General features: G+C 41.0%; 1 protein-coding gene across 2 annotated transcripts in view; it reads right to left on the bottom strand.

The window, feature by feature from the left end:
- PRIM2 (DNA primase subunit 2) overlaps positions 1-13,021 on the bottom strand; it is a 138,704-nt gene that overhangs the window by 41,090 nt on the left and 84,593 nt on the right. For both annotated transcript variants that reach the window (XM_053286498.1, XM_053286499.1), the window contains 3 exons: positions 12,180-12,247; positions 8,399-8,471; positions 6,933-7,118 (listed from right to left, as the gene is read on the bottom strand). In XM_053286498.1, the coding sequence (XP_053142473.1) occupies positions 6,933-7,118; positions 8,399-8,471; positions 12,180-12,247 (327 nt within the window). The remainder of the gene's footprint in view (positions 1-6,932; positions 7,119-8,398; positions 8,472-12,179; positions 12,248-13,021) is intronic.

The following is a 13,021-nucleotide window of genomic DNA, read 5'->3' as shown; positions in this document are numbered from 1 at the left end:
CCTTTGCTAGAAAAGGTATGGATACCTTGTAAGGATATCATCCTGAATTTTCTCAGTTTCACATATTTGTTCAGTTGTCTTAAGCCCATAATGGGACAGATGCCCTCATTCCATTTGGAGATTTGAAAATATCTCCAGTAGAAGCCCTTCTCCCAGTGCATCGCCCTCTTTTGAAGCAAGGAAAGAACTTCTTCCTTCAAGGTAGGAATTGAGTGGGTGTGTTTTATCCCTGAAACAAAAGAGAAGTTGGTGAATTCTATAGCATAGCCTGTTATGATGCTCCACACACAGGCATCCAATGTTATGAGGTGCCAGACGTGAGAGAAGGGCGCAAGTTGAATGGGAGAAAGATGTCACCCGAGATCCTGAGTAAAAGTTTCAAAGAGTCTGCTTAGACTGGTTTTGGGATTTAACCCTCTGAAGCTGCCTTTGCCATTGTTTGTATGGTTTTTTGATGTATTAGAAAGACTTCCTGAAGTCTCTCCTATTAGGGGTGTCCACAGAACTGGGCCAGTTCGGTCCAGCACCCCCATCAAACCCCATCCACGAACTTTAACAAAAAATTTTTTTATTTAAGTCAATTAAGTACCTGTAGCCCCTTCGGGGAGCTTGCTGAAGCCACCGGGGGGAGGTGTGTGTTCCCGCGCGGGTTCCCTCTCCCCCCCCGCCGGCCTTCATCATTACCGCCGCAGCCGGATAAGTAATGCCTTTTCGGCCCTTTCGGGCCTCCGTAAGATCAAGTGGCCACCATTTTGGCAGCCGCTCAATCTTACAGAGGCCCGAAAGGGCCGAAAAAGCAATAATTACCCGGCCACGGCGGTGATGACGAAGGCCGGCGGGGGGAGAGGGAACCCGCGCGGGACCCCCCCGGTCCGGTTCCGGTCCGACGGAACTGGGGGCATGGTTCGGTTCGACCACAAACCCCCGGACCGCTGGACCAAACCGCCAGACCGGTCCGCACATCCCTATTTCCTATCAGACTGTCTGTATTGATAATTTTGTCTGCCATAGCATTTGTACTTTTGTGAGTAATTTTGTCTTTCATGTCTGATTGCAGGGACGTTGATCTAAGCCAGGCGTGTCTCCTAAGGCACACAGCACCAGCAATGTTTCAGTATTCTGCTTCGGTTAAGCACTTTGCTGTACTCAGGTACTGTGGTAATGTCTTTAGATTTATTCAAGGCCTTCTTAAATTTTTCACAAAACTCCTCTGGAATATCTTTTAGGTCTTCATTTAGATTGTCCCTGATGGAGTAGTAATATTTCGCCATGCACACCATGTAGTTGGCAATTTTTAGAGACAGACATGAGGTTGAATAGAATCTATGCCCCAGGGCATTCAGTTTTCTTCCCCTCCTATCCACTCATACGAAGTGCTCACCCCGCCCCCGACTTGTTACTTACAGCACAATCAACCACCAGGGAGTTGGCTGGGAGATGTTTCAAGAGGAAGGGACAAGACTCTTCATGGTTCCTGTACAGGATTTCTAGCCTCTTTGATGTGGAGGTGGAGATTGATGGTGTTTCCCAAGATGTTTTAGCAGAGTTTGTCAGCACTGGCAGCATAGACAGACATACCAGTTGCGATGTAGAAGAGCTGGCTATGAAATCATAAACAGAATCTTTGACTTCCTGTACTGGTGCTTTTAGCTCTAGACTCAATGCCTTAGCCATGTCAATTACTTGTATTCTATAGGATTTGTGTCCTCTGAAGCTGAGTTGGAGAGTGGATTAGCAACATTTTCATCCGGAGAAGGGTCTGAAGGATTTTCAGTTTGAATAGTATTTCCCTCAGAGGAGAAAGTGGAATCATATTCCCCATCAGAGTGTTCTGTGTTTCAGGTAACAGTGGTGCTAGAGAATGATGTACAATCTCCAGGGCCAGTTCAGCAGGTGAGTAATAGTAGTCAAGATCTTCTGTACCTTCTTCATAGGGGTACAGTTAAAACCTCTGGTCTTTTGAAAGGGGAGTTGGCAATGTGTTTAGAGGAAAGCCCTTGTTCTTTAGGGGCTGACTGCCTTTCCAGATCACCTCTTAATTTCATCCATTTCCACATGTGGTAATCGTCATAAGGTAGACCAGGTGATGACAAAAGATAAGGGTCCCTATAGCGTCTGTGGCCCCTTCTGATAATTTTGTCTGCCATAGGGTTTGTACTTTGGCAGGTCCAGGGCTCCTGGAGAGCTCCATAGTCCATTGATCTAGTTAAAGATTAGTAGTGAGGTGCAGAGTGGTGGGATCTCTCTCTCCAGGGCTAAAAGGGAGAAGATCCAGGAGCTGGTCTGATAGGAGACGCTGAGGAAGTCTTAGGACAAGAATAGTCTCTAAGTCCTCATCATTATCCATGCCATGTATAGAGAAGTTTTGAAAGTGGAGCCCGATAAGGTATTAGTTGCAGAACCCATCAGAGATTCCAAATTTCTCGCAGGGGATTTTCACATGAAAGAGGGGATATTTCCCTTGAAGAGAGAACACTCCCTCTCCTGGAATCGGACTCATCTCCATGGGTCAAGCAAGACTGAGAGGCCTCTGGTGAAAAATTGATAGAGATTTGTGACATGGTCTTGGATGTGATTGAAGTCCGGGCCATCGGTGTCACTGATATCAGTGCAGCCACTGTAGCCAATGTTGAATTCAGAGTCCATGAAGTTGGTGGAGTAGACTTAGTAGAGGCTTTCAATATCAAAGTCAACGTTAAGAGTTGATCCCTATGACGAGGGTCTTGTGGAGTCCAACACTGAGTGTTTCACATTATATGGTATACCTTTGAAACTCTGGCACTCCCCTTGTACTGTGGATAGTGGTGGTGTATGTGGGGATTTCCCCGAAGTCAATGTCAATGTAGAAGTTCTTTACAACGCAGTTGACGTTGAAGCCTTGTTGGGGGACAATGACGTGTGGCAGTGCTTAAAGCCTGGGGGGCTCAGCAAGTCAGCTCTGTCATGCTTCCTCTACTTATCCTGACGGTGCCAATCTGCCTTATTGACGGTTGCAGGCCTTTTAAAATGTTGAGTCCCCATGGTCTCTGTTAGGTGGAGGAGGTCGAGACACCGAACTCAGGGAGACCTCCAATGTCTACCTCGAGCCCAAGGGTCGACAATAATCTGCAATGGTCTCATTGATGTTGTTGGCATTGGATTTAGGGGTTGGAGTGTGGTCTCGTACAATGCCACTCTTAAATGGAGTTGCCTGCTTTTTCACATCCATGTCAAGAATGACAAACAGATTTTGCAGGAACTCACATTATGATTTTCCCCCAGGCAAATCAAGCACTCATCGTGCCTCTCAGAGGAGGGTAGTGGCTCTCTACAGGTTGCATAGCACTTGAAAGGGTTTTTTTTTAGTCCATAAGAACCTTAGTAAGGATGCAAAGGCCTAACTAGGTTAGCCTTTGTAAGAAGCCAGGAATTATACTGATAAAAGAACACGTTTGAATCAGAATCCAAAAGAGAAGTCAAGATACAGTCTGAAGGTCAAGCCAGAATAATATAGCAAGTTTACATTTCACAGGAACTGGAAACCAACAGAGCAAATCTTTCACAATGCAAGAGGCACAGTGGTAGAGAAGGAACTGAGGAGAAGGTGTTCTCTCGCCAAAAATGATAGTTGCAACACGCATGTGATTCGACAGAGCCAAAGAGCTCTGGACCTACTGAATTTGTAAGTATCTATGCAACACACTATCAGCATCACAGAATTTGTCACTGCTAGAACTAATGTCTAAAGGCACAGAAAACTTAAACTAATGTTCAAAAAAGGCACAGAATATGCAGGATGAAATATAAACAATAATTAGTCCTACTTAAACTAATTTATGTAGTCAGAGGTGCCCATTTCATTTTAATAATTGACTAACATAATTTAATCAAAAATATAATTTACTCAAATATGTGACTAACTGACCTCTTGATGATTCACGCAAGCAGGAGCAATCTGTTCTAGCAAGCATTTAATATTAATTTTCATACTGTGAATTACTCTTCCTGTTTCCACAAGTTGCATAGTAGTAACAATTAGCACTTCGTTATATGTAATATTATACATTTAAAAGCTCAAGGAAAAGGAAAATAACCAGTAGTATATATAGAATAATGTCACCTTAAGTGGCTCAGCAAGGAAATGCTTGACTAACAAGCAGAAGGTTGCTGGTTCGAATCTCCACTGCTAGTATATCAGGCAGCAGTGATATAGGAAGATGCTGAAAGGCATCATCTCATACTGTGCGGGAGGAGGCAATGGTAAACCCCTCCTGTAATCTACCAAAGAAAACCACAGGGCTCTGTGGGCTCCAGGAGTCTAAATCGACTTGACAGCACACTTTACCTTACATATAGAATATTTATATACCACTTTTCAACAAAATAAATATACCTTAACTTCAGGCTAACATTCTTAGTAGAAACTTGAGTACATCTCTGGGGGCTGCACTATTTACTATTACTTCCTTCCACTGTGGAAACTAGACCATTGCTTCCTGTAATTTATCCAAGTGCCAATTCATAAAGAGGTCTTTTGACTTTGTCAAAAACTTTCTTGAACTCCATATATAAAATATGACCCCTAAAGCCAGGCTTTAACAGAGGTTTCATGTGACATATGCACAGTTGTGTAAGAAACAATGGGCTGGTTCAGAAACTTGGCATTTTAGATGTCACCTTTAAGGTGGCCAAATTTTGTTTTATTGCAGTATTGTTACGGCAGCAAGTTCTTTTCGATTAATTTTAAAATTGTATTGATTATTTATCCGTGGAAATTTATTTATATATTTACATATTTCCTTCTTCCAATTGTATCTCCATATGTTATGAGATGTTTTCTTTATGTCATGTTATGCTGACCTTGGGTTGTAAATAAAGAATTACTTACTTACAGATACTTGGCATAATTTCTAATTAAAATTTGAGCCCATAACCTCAAGAAGAGAAAGCAAATTTCATATTGCATGCATGCAAAAACCAACACAAGGAAAAAGCCAAACACAAAGTCTCCAACAAAAAAACAGTAGTAAAGACTTAACTAATGCATACTTCAAATGCAAGGAAACAAATTTTTATACCGTGCAAACAGCTAATGGCCCCATTAAAATGCAACATTGTACCAGGATTGAATCCTGACTTTGTGCACATCCTTTAGCCTCTAATGTGTGTGCTTGCCCCACCTCTCGGTGCAGAGGGAAGGATTCTATTCTGATCCTATCTGAATCAAAACTTCAGATCCTAATTTATTTTGCAACTCTGGATAGAATAAGTTAGGATCAACCAGTTCAGACACAACAACGTATCCTGCCTTGTCCTGAGCCAGGATTGGAAGTAAAATCCAGGTGCCGATTCATAAAATGATGTAAAGTCACACAAAAACCAGAATTAAGAACGTAAGAACAGCCCTGCTGGATCAGACCCAAGGCCCAGCATCCCGTTTCACATAGTGGCCCCCAGCAGATATCTCTGAGAAGCCCACAGGCAAGAGGTGAGGGCATGCCCTCTCTCTTGCCATTGCTGCCCTGCAATTGGTATTTAGAGGCACTGTGCCTCTGAGGCTGGCGGTGGCCTATAGCCACCAGAATAGTAACCATTGATAGACCTGTCCTCCATGAATTTAATTCAATCCTAGCTCTACATTGTGTTTGAACTGGGTCATGGATAGTGTTCAATTTCTAAAAACAGAGTCATAAGATTGGGATGCCGTACATAATTATTCAAGTCCAATATAAAGCATTCTGGGGGGCCTTATAAATATATAGTTCTCTTTTAAGTGGAATAGAAGGCTCAGACCCAAAGTGGCTAGTCACCTTTTAGGCAATTATTCATATCCTGTATAGTAATTCAACAGTGAATATCCAAAATTGTTTTGAAAAAGCAGTAGCCACAATTCTAGAGAAAACTATCTTGCTCTTATATTTTATGTTGCTTTAAAGCTACATGTGTTATAGGGTTTTCCAATATGTTCTTATTCTCCTCATCACTATTTCAAGATCACGCTCTACTAATTGTATTGCGCTCAAGTATTAGCATCAAGGGTCAGTAAAATTATCCATTTGAAACGCTGACAGTTCATTCCTAATCCTAGAAAATTATAAATTTTCACTTTCTTTAACCAATCTGTTAAAGATTAATTTATCTGTTAAAGATTAATTCATCTGTTAAAGATTAATTCATCTGTTGTATTTTAATATTTATATAGTACATAGGGAAACAATAAACTTGTTATTTATTGCTATCATTTGTAAAGATCATTTTTAACCAATCATTTTGACCTATAATTCCAGTTGGAAAAAGCCAGTAAGTGAAAAGCATTCTCCAATACAGAATTATTGAAGAAGAGGTCAGGGAAAGGAGAAAATGGGTCACCTACAGACAAATGCAAAACCAAATTCCACACTGAAATCTTGTGGACTTTTCAGAAAAAAACATGCACATATCTCCCTCAATTTCCTGCACAGTTTCCCTTGGCAACCACAGGATTTGGGGAAAAATCACTATGAATGTGTAGTAATATTTCTAGATTTGTCAATATGTTAAAATCAGATATAATAAATGTACACACAAAATGGGGTGATTTAGGAGAACGTATTCCAGTTACTCAGAGCATAATGAAGTATAATAGCTTTTGTGGTCGTTTGTAAAAGGAAGGCAAAAAATGGTGTCAGATTCAGAGAGACCTACATAATCGAATGTTCCTCTTTAAGAAGCTCTTTGCCTCATCTCTGGGACCCCAAATATTACTAGCAAGAAATTAATAATATAACTTATCATGAGAAAAGAATCATCATGGGAATTCACTACAAAGAATGAAAAGAAAGCAGTCACTTTTATCTTTTACACTAACTAGCTTTAGTATTCAGCAGCTGTCCACGTTGTGCGTGGACATCTGTGGACTAAGCGAGCTTCCAAACTGAACTGAGCAATGCTTTCAAAAAATTTCTCTAGTTTACCTTGTCCGCATCTACTTTTCCTCTGATGAATTCAGATTTCCAGAACTGCAGAGCCTGTTCTAGTGTTAAACCAATGCCCTTTAGAAACAAGCCATATTGCATACGGCCTCCATGACGGAGATGATGGTTATCACGCAGAGCTTTGTGCAGCTGGCGCATGCAAGGAGGAAATGATTTAACTGAAAGCTGCAACAAAGAAACTTGCATTACAAGACATATTGACTAGATTAGCTTACAGGCTGTATTTTGATCACTAATTAAATCCATTTAGAAAGGTGAACAGCTTGAGGAGAGTACTGTATGCAAAGACTAGAGGGCCTATAACCTTATCTGCTTTACAACTTCAGTTTCAATTTAAGTTTCACAATGCTTTCAATACAAGATACATTTACTGTATAAAGAGAAATTATATTTATCAATTCTAGCTGAAAGCATTAATCAGTATGGTTAATAGTTGCCAGTTGAACATACAACCAAAATCTGCATTTTAACAGTAGTGTTCCCAAATAAAGTGAATTCTATGTTGATGGAACCAATATCAGTTATCTCTTGTATCCAGCAATATGTTAATGTTTATTTTCCCAAACAATTGCTTGCTTGGATTTATTCACTAGAAATTACTGGTTTTAATAATTGCAATATATCAGGTAAACAATAACTTGGGTTGCAATACCTATACATACATACTCTCAGTTAGGACCCACTGAATTCAAGAGGATTTCCTTTCAAGTTAATATGCATAGGATCAAGCTTCTAATGTTAATAATGGAAGGAGAACAACATGCTTGTTTTAAGAATTTTCAATAATTCTCTACATAAAATTGCAAATATTACTCATATAGACTAATTAGTTACCTGTTTATACTACATTCCTCCAAAGAGCTCAGAGTGGAATTTACATAAGATTTTTTTTAATTACCCACACCTACTCATTCAACTCCTCCTTAACTTCTGTAGCAGTTCTTAAAAAAAAATTAAACATTTTATGTCTTTGATACAGTACAGACATATTAGTGTGTTATTTTCTCTCTGTATATAGAAGCCAGAGGCTGACATCCCGACTATCAAAGCGCACGTGTAAAGAGGGACTGCAAGGACGTGACTGGGGCTTGTATGCAACTCCCCCAGTCCCTCTGCACGTGGGCTGTTGTGCAGGTGGGTGAAGCATCCCCACTCTGCCCATGCTCTATAAGCGATCTGGAAGAGAGGAAATGCATTGCTGATCTTCAGAGACGCATTTCGTCTCTTCCAGATTGCTAATAGAGAATGGGCAGAGTGGGGATGCTTCACCTGCCTGCACAACAGCCCACGTGCAGAGGGACTGGGGGAGTTGCACACGAACCCCAATCACATCCCTGCAGTCCTTCTTTACACGAGAGATTCAGCAAGGATGTCAGACGGTTTCTTTACAGAGACTGCTTGCTGGACGCAGAACGGAATACAAAATTAAAGCACATGGTACTTACAGCATCAATTTGTCCTAATGAAATTTTACCGGTACTTTTTTGGAGGCTGTAATCTGGACCAACGTATGCGTGGCTGTGGAGTGGTGGAGAAGGAAAAGAGATTACTTGTCATTCATGCAATTTTCACAGATTCAAGAAGGTAACCTTGCTGTTTACCTTAGAAACCTAAAGTTTGCTTTTGCTTCTAAAAATCATAGAAGCATAACAGTTCAGCCAATTAAACACACTACAGCCAGAACAGGTTGCTTACCTGTAACCATGTTTCTTCGAGTGGTCTTCTGTGCATTCACACATATGGGATTGTGCCTGTGCAGAGATCAGTCCTGGACTTTGCAAGAGCTTGAGAAGAGAGATATTTTAGTGGTAACCTCTCCCCTTTCCAGCCCTTTAGAGGCTCTCTCACCCAATCCTCCTCAGTTGGAGCCATCGCCGCAGATCCCGTAAAGCGAGATAACAAGGCTGCAGCAGCAAGGACGGGAGAGTTGTGTGAATGCACAGAAAACCACTCAAAGCAACATTGTTACAGGTAAGTAACCTGTTCTGCAATGATAGTACTGGCACCTGTACCTGTCATCATGGTAGGAATAGTCTGTATAATCCCTGGGTTATTCTCTAGGACAGCCCTCATTATATGGCAGGGCTCTATCACTCCCTTGGCCCCTGGAGTCACTGCCCTCATGGTCCCTAGGGTAGGGCTGCTCCTTGAGATGCTCATCCCCATAGAGACTGTTCCCCCTCAGAAAGAATTCATAATCTCCCTCTAAAACATTTTCAAGAAGATTTTAGGTTGCCCCGGGCCCAAAGGAGCATTAGAGGAGCAAGCCATGTTGGAAACAGGGGCAGGGGTAAGCGCTGGTGAGGACTCTGTTGATCCTATGGCTCAAGATCAACTGGGGAGTTGGGGTGGGGCGTTTCAAAGATTGTCCCCACCACAAAAGAGCCCAGAGGTACTTGACATGGAGAGTCTGCCACTATGTTGTGAGAAGCGGTAATGACTATCCCACCTTACCCAGGGGAAGCAGTACAAGCTATCCCCTTAACTATGAACTCAAAGCCCTCTCTCACAGAAGAGAGAGGAGGTGGGAGGGCCACTTATGGTGGGCCTGCCACATGAAGCCCTAGAAACAGAGAAAGCCTCCACTCTGTGTCCTTCCCCCAGGCAGGAGAGGCACCTAGAATGGTGATTGGATATGGGCAATTTTGCAGGACATGAGGAGCAGTGTCTGCTCACCATCCTGCTCACTATAAAAGTCCAAAGGGGATGGAGGGGGGTAAACGTGAACCAAACGAAAATGCAAAAGGTGAAAGCAGAATTTAACTAGGAACAAGATAAGCAGAACAAACAGAATCAAACAGTAAAGGATTAAAGAAACCTTCCTCTGTCATCTGAGTCAAAGTGTCACTCTCTCTCTCTCTCTCTCCCGCACCCCACCCCTATTTTTAAAATACAAAAGCCTGAAGCAGTGTTCACTCTGCGGCAGCTGGCAAAAAACTGAGATTTGGTTGGAAAGGGGTGGGGGTTACCACCAAAATCTCTCTCTCCTTAAGCTCTTGCAAGGTCTGGGGTTGGTCTCTGTGGAGGCACAATCCCGTAAGTGTGATGCACAGAGACCATGAAGAAGTTTTGTTTCTATTTAGAAAAGTACTCTTAAAATAAGCCTTGCATATCAGATTTCAAACATTGTTTCTCAGTCTTTTAATATAAGTGTGTTGCTCCTCGGCCGCTATGCTCAGAATCACACTCTTAGCTCAACATTTTTTTCAAAGTAGGAGCAAAATATTTGAAGTGAGGCATATCAAAGTGGTTCCCCAAAGAATATAGTTCTAGACATCAGGAACGTATCTTCTAGATTTTTCCTATTACAGGAGTCACGACAAAAACTGTGCCCTCTTGAATTTATCAGAGAATGACAACATTTCTATTGAGATATTACAGAGCACTGTGAGGCGGAAACCCAAGGGAGAACGTAATAAAATCATGATTGTGGCTTTTAAAAGGTTCTGAGCATTCCACATGAATTTCAAGTAGCGAGGCCCTTTTTTCAAGGACAAAATATGTTTTCCCAAATATAAGTCAAGGATGATGTCTAAGGGGAAAACTTGAAGTGTTGCCTGAAAGTAGATAGTGTATGACAACAATATTGCTAATTATCTGCATGGCATGCTTGTTACACTGAAACATTTCCATTACTTATTGTTATTCAGGTTGACACACAAATATTGCAATATTATCTTCAAAGATAAAGTTTTGATGAATCTATCTCCAAGGTAAATGATTTGTGAATGAAAAGGCTAGGATCCAAAGATTTATTTTACATGTGTTTATTCAAAACATTTGTGTCACTCTTCCTGTAAGAAACTGAGCACTCAAGGTGATGCACTTTAACTTCAGGTATACATAAAATTTTGGCATACCCAGTGAAGTAAAATTGAAATACAATGTAAATTCTCTCTCTCTCACACACACACACACACACACACACATTCTGGAACTATGCTATATCAAACTGCTTTTGAAACTTTAAAGCAGTGGTTCCCAAGTGGTGGCACTCCAGATGTTGCTGAACTACAACACCCATCATCCCCAGCCACAATGAATTATAAATGGGGATTATGGGAGTTGTAGTTCAGCAGCATCTGGATTACAACAGGTTATAAAACCCTGCTTTGCAGTATCAATACACAATTCCTTTGGGCACGGAGGAGCTCAGAGTGGTGTACATAGTTATTTTTATCCTCACAATTCTGTGAAGTAGGTTAGGCTGAGAGATACATGCCTGGCCCAGAGTCACCCAATGAGCTTCATGGCTGAATGGGGATTTGAACTTGGGTCTTCCTGGTCCTAGTCCAACAGTCTAACCACAATGCTATGATGGCTCTCATGATGATGATGATGATAACCAGCTCAATGAATTGATTAGCTATGTATACACCTGTTTTGGGCAGAGTTGTATTCCTTATGAGAATCAGGTTCATTGTTTGAGGGTTCATAATTTAGGTTCATAGTTTTGTTAGACCTAGCATTGCTCTTACATTTTCAGGTGGCTTACAACAATAAGGCATCACAGCACCACTAGCTTATTTAGATTGTTTTCTCCATTATCATTGAACATTTTACACCTTTACTGCTCATTTTAAAAAAATTATCTTAACTAGGTTGTTTAAAGTTATAGGCACTCTTCATATCTGCTTGAGACATATTCCTCTAGAAGGCTCCCTTTATCTAATATATTTTAATTCCATCCTTTCTCCAAGTTTAGGATGGCATACATCTTTCTCCCACCCTGTCCCATCCTGCCCAATGTTACAGTAGAAAAAGTTGCTACAGGGTTTAAACATCTGCAGCTCAGTAGCCATATTTTAGGAGACTACTAGATATCTGATCAGCAGCAGATTAATCTTTATTGAGGATAGCACTGCTTATTCCTTGTGAATGGAAGAGATGGACAGAATTCACCTTTAAGGTAAGCATTCTTCTCATCTCTAGGTAGAGAACCACACTATTTTGGTCATGCCATTACAAAATTAGAAGAAAAACGCATATTTTATGCTCCCAAAGTGCTCCTTTGTTACCACAATCAAGTGGTAGACCACAGACATTTACCACTACTAGTGAGATTAAAAAATCCCATTCAGGTTCCAGAGATGTCTGAAGTCCAGAATTCTAAAGAAGTGAAGAGAAGGTAGAATAAATCTGATTGTTGCCCAATGGCTAGTACCAAAGGTTTCCTTGTAGGAAAAAAGGAAGAGAAATATCATTTAAAATGTATATTTATGTTACCTGAGGTGACTGAGCAGAGGCTGGAGTCGCTCATCAGTTTGTACAACAGGCAGTGATCGTGCTGTTAGCTAAAGGACAAAAAACAAAAGCTGTTAAGATCCAATAATATTTCCCATTGCTTTTGATCCATAAGTACAACATTATAGGGTGCAGTGATAGTCATAAATCCACTTTTTAAAATAACTTTGAAACTATAATGGATGTCAGTCTACTTTGGTTCAGATAGTAGTGCAGACCCTTGAGTTACAAGGCATGGAAAAGTGGACAGTTTGAGAAAGCTTTGCTATAGTGGAGCTCTACTTTAAACATGGATCCTCTATCATTGCTGAGCAGAGAGCATTCCAAACATGTAATCAGAAAATGCATGCCCAGATTCCACGAAGATGGTAGTGTGGCAGATGAAGATGGTAGTGTCTACCACAATGGTCGGGTAAACTGCATTCTTACAGAACCAAAAGAAAAATGGAAAAAGTGCATGAAAGTGTACTGAACAGTCCTTCGAAATCAATAAGACAACAATCTTTAGAACTTCAATTGTCCAAAAGGTTCTTTAAGAACAATTCTGAAATATGATTTAAACTGTTGTCTGTATAAAATTCAGTTAGTCCAGGCGTAAGAAGACCTGTCACCAATGCTTTTTAACATCTACATGAAATCACTGGGTGAGGTCATCAGGAGGTCTGGTGCTGGGTGTTATCAGTATGCTGACGACACCCAAATCTCCTCCTCCTCCTCCTCCTCCTCCTCATCATCATCATCATCATCATCATCAGGAAATGGCATTCAGTCCCTAAATGCCTGCCTATGGGCAGAAATGGGCTAGATGAGAAATAACAAATTGA

Source organism: Hemicordylus capensis, chromosome 1, assembly GCF_027244095.1.
Source record: "Hemicordylus capensis ecotype Gifberg chromosome 1, rHemCap1.1.pri, whole genome shotgun sequence".
In the NCBI taxonomy this organism is placed as follows: Eukaryota; Metazoa; Chordata; class Lepidosauria; order Squamata; family Cordylidae; genus Hemicordylus; species Hemicordylus capensis.
Note: the sequence above shows the minus strand (reverse complement) of the source record. Positions and strands in the feature narration are given on the sequence as shown.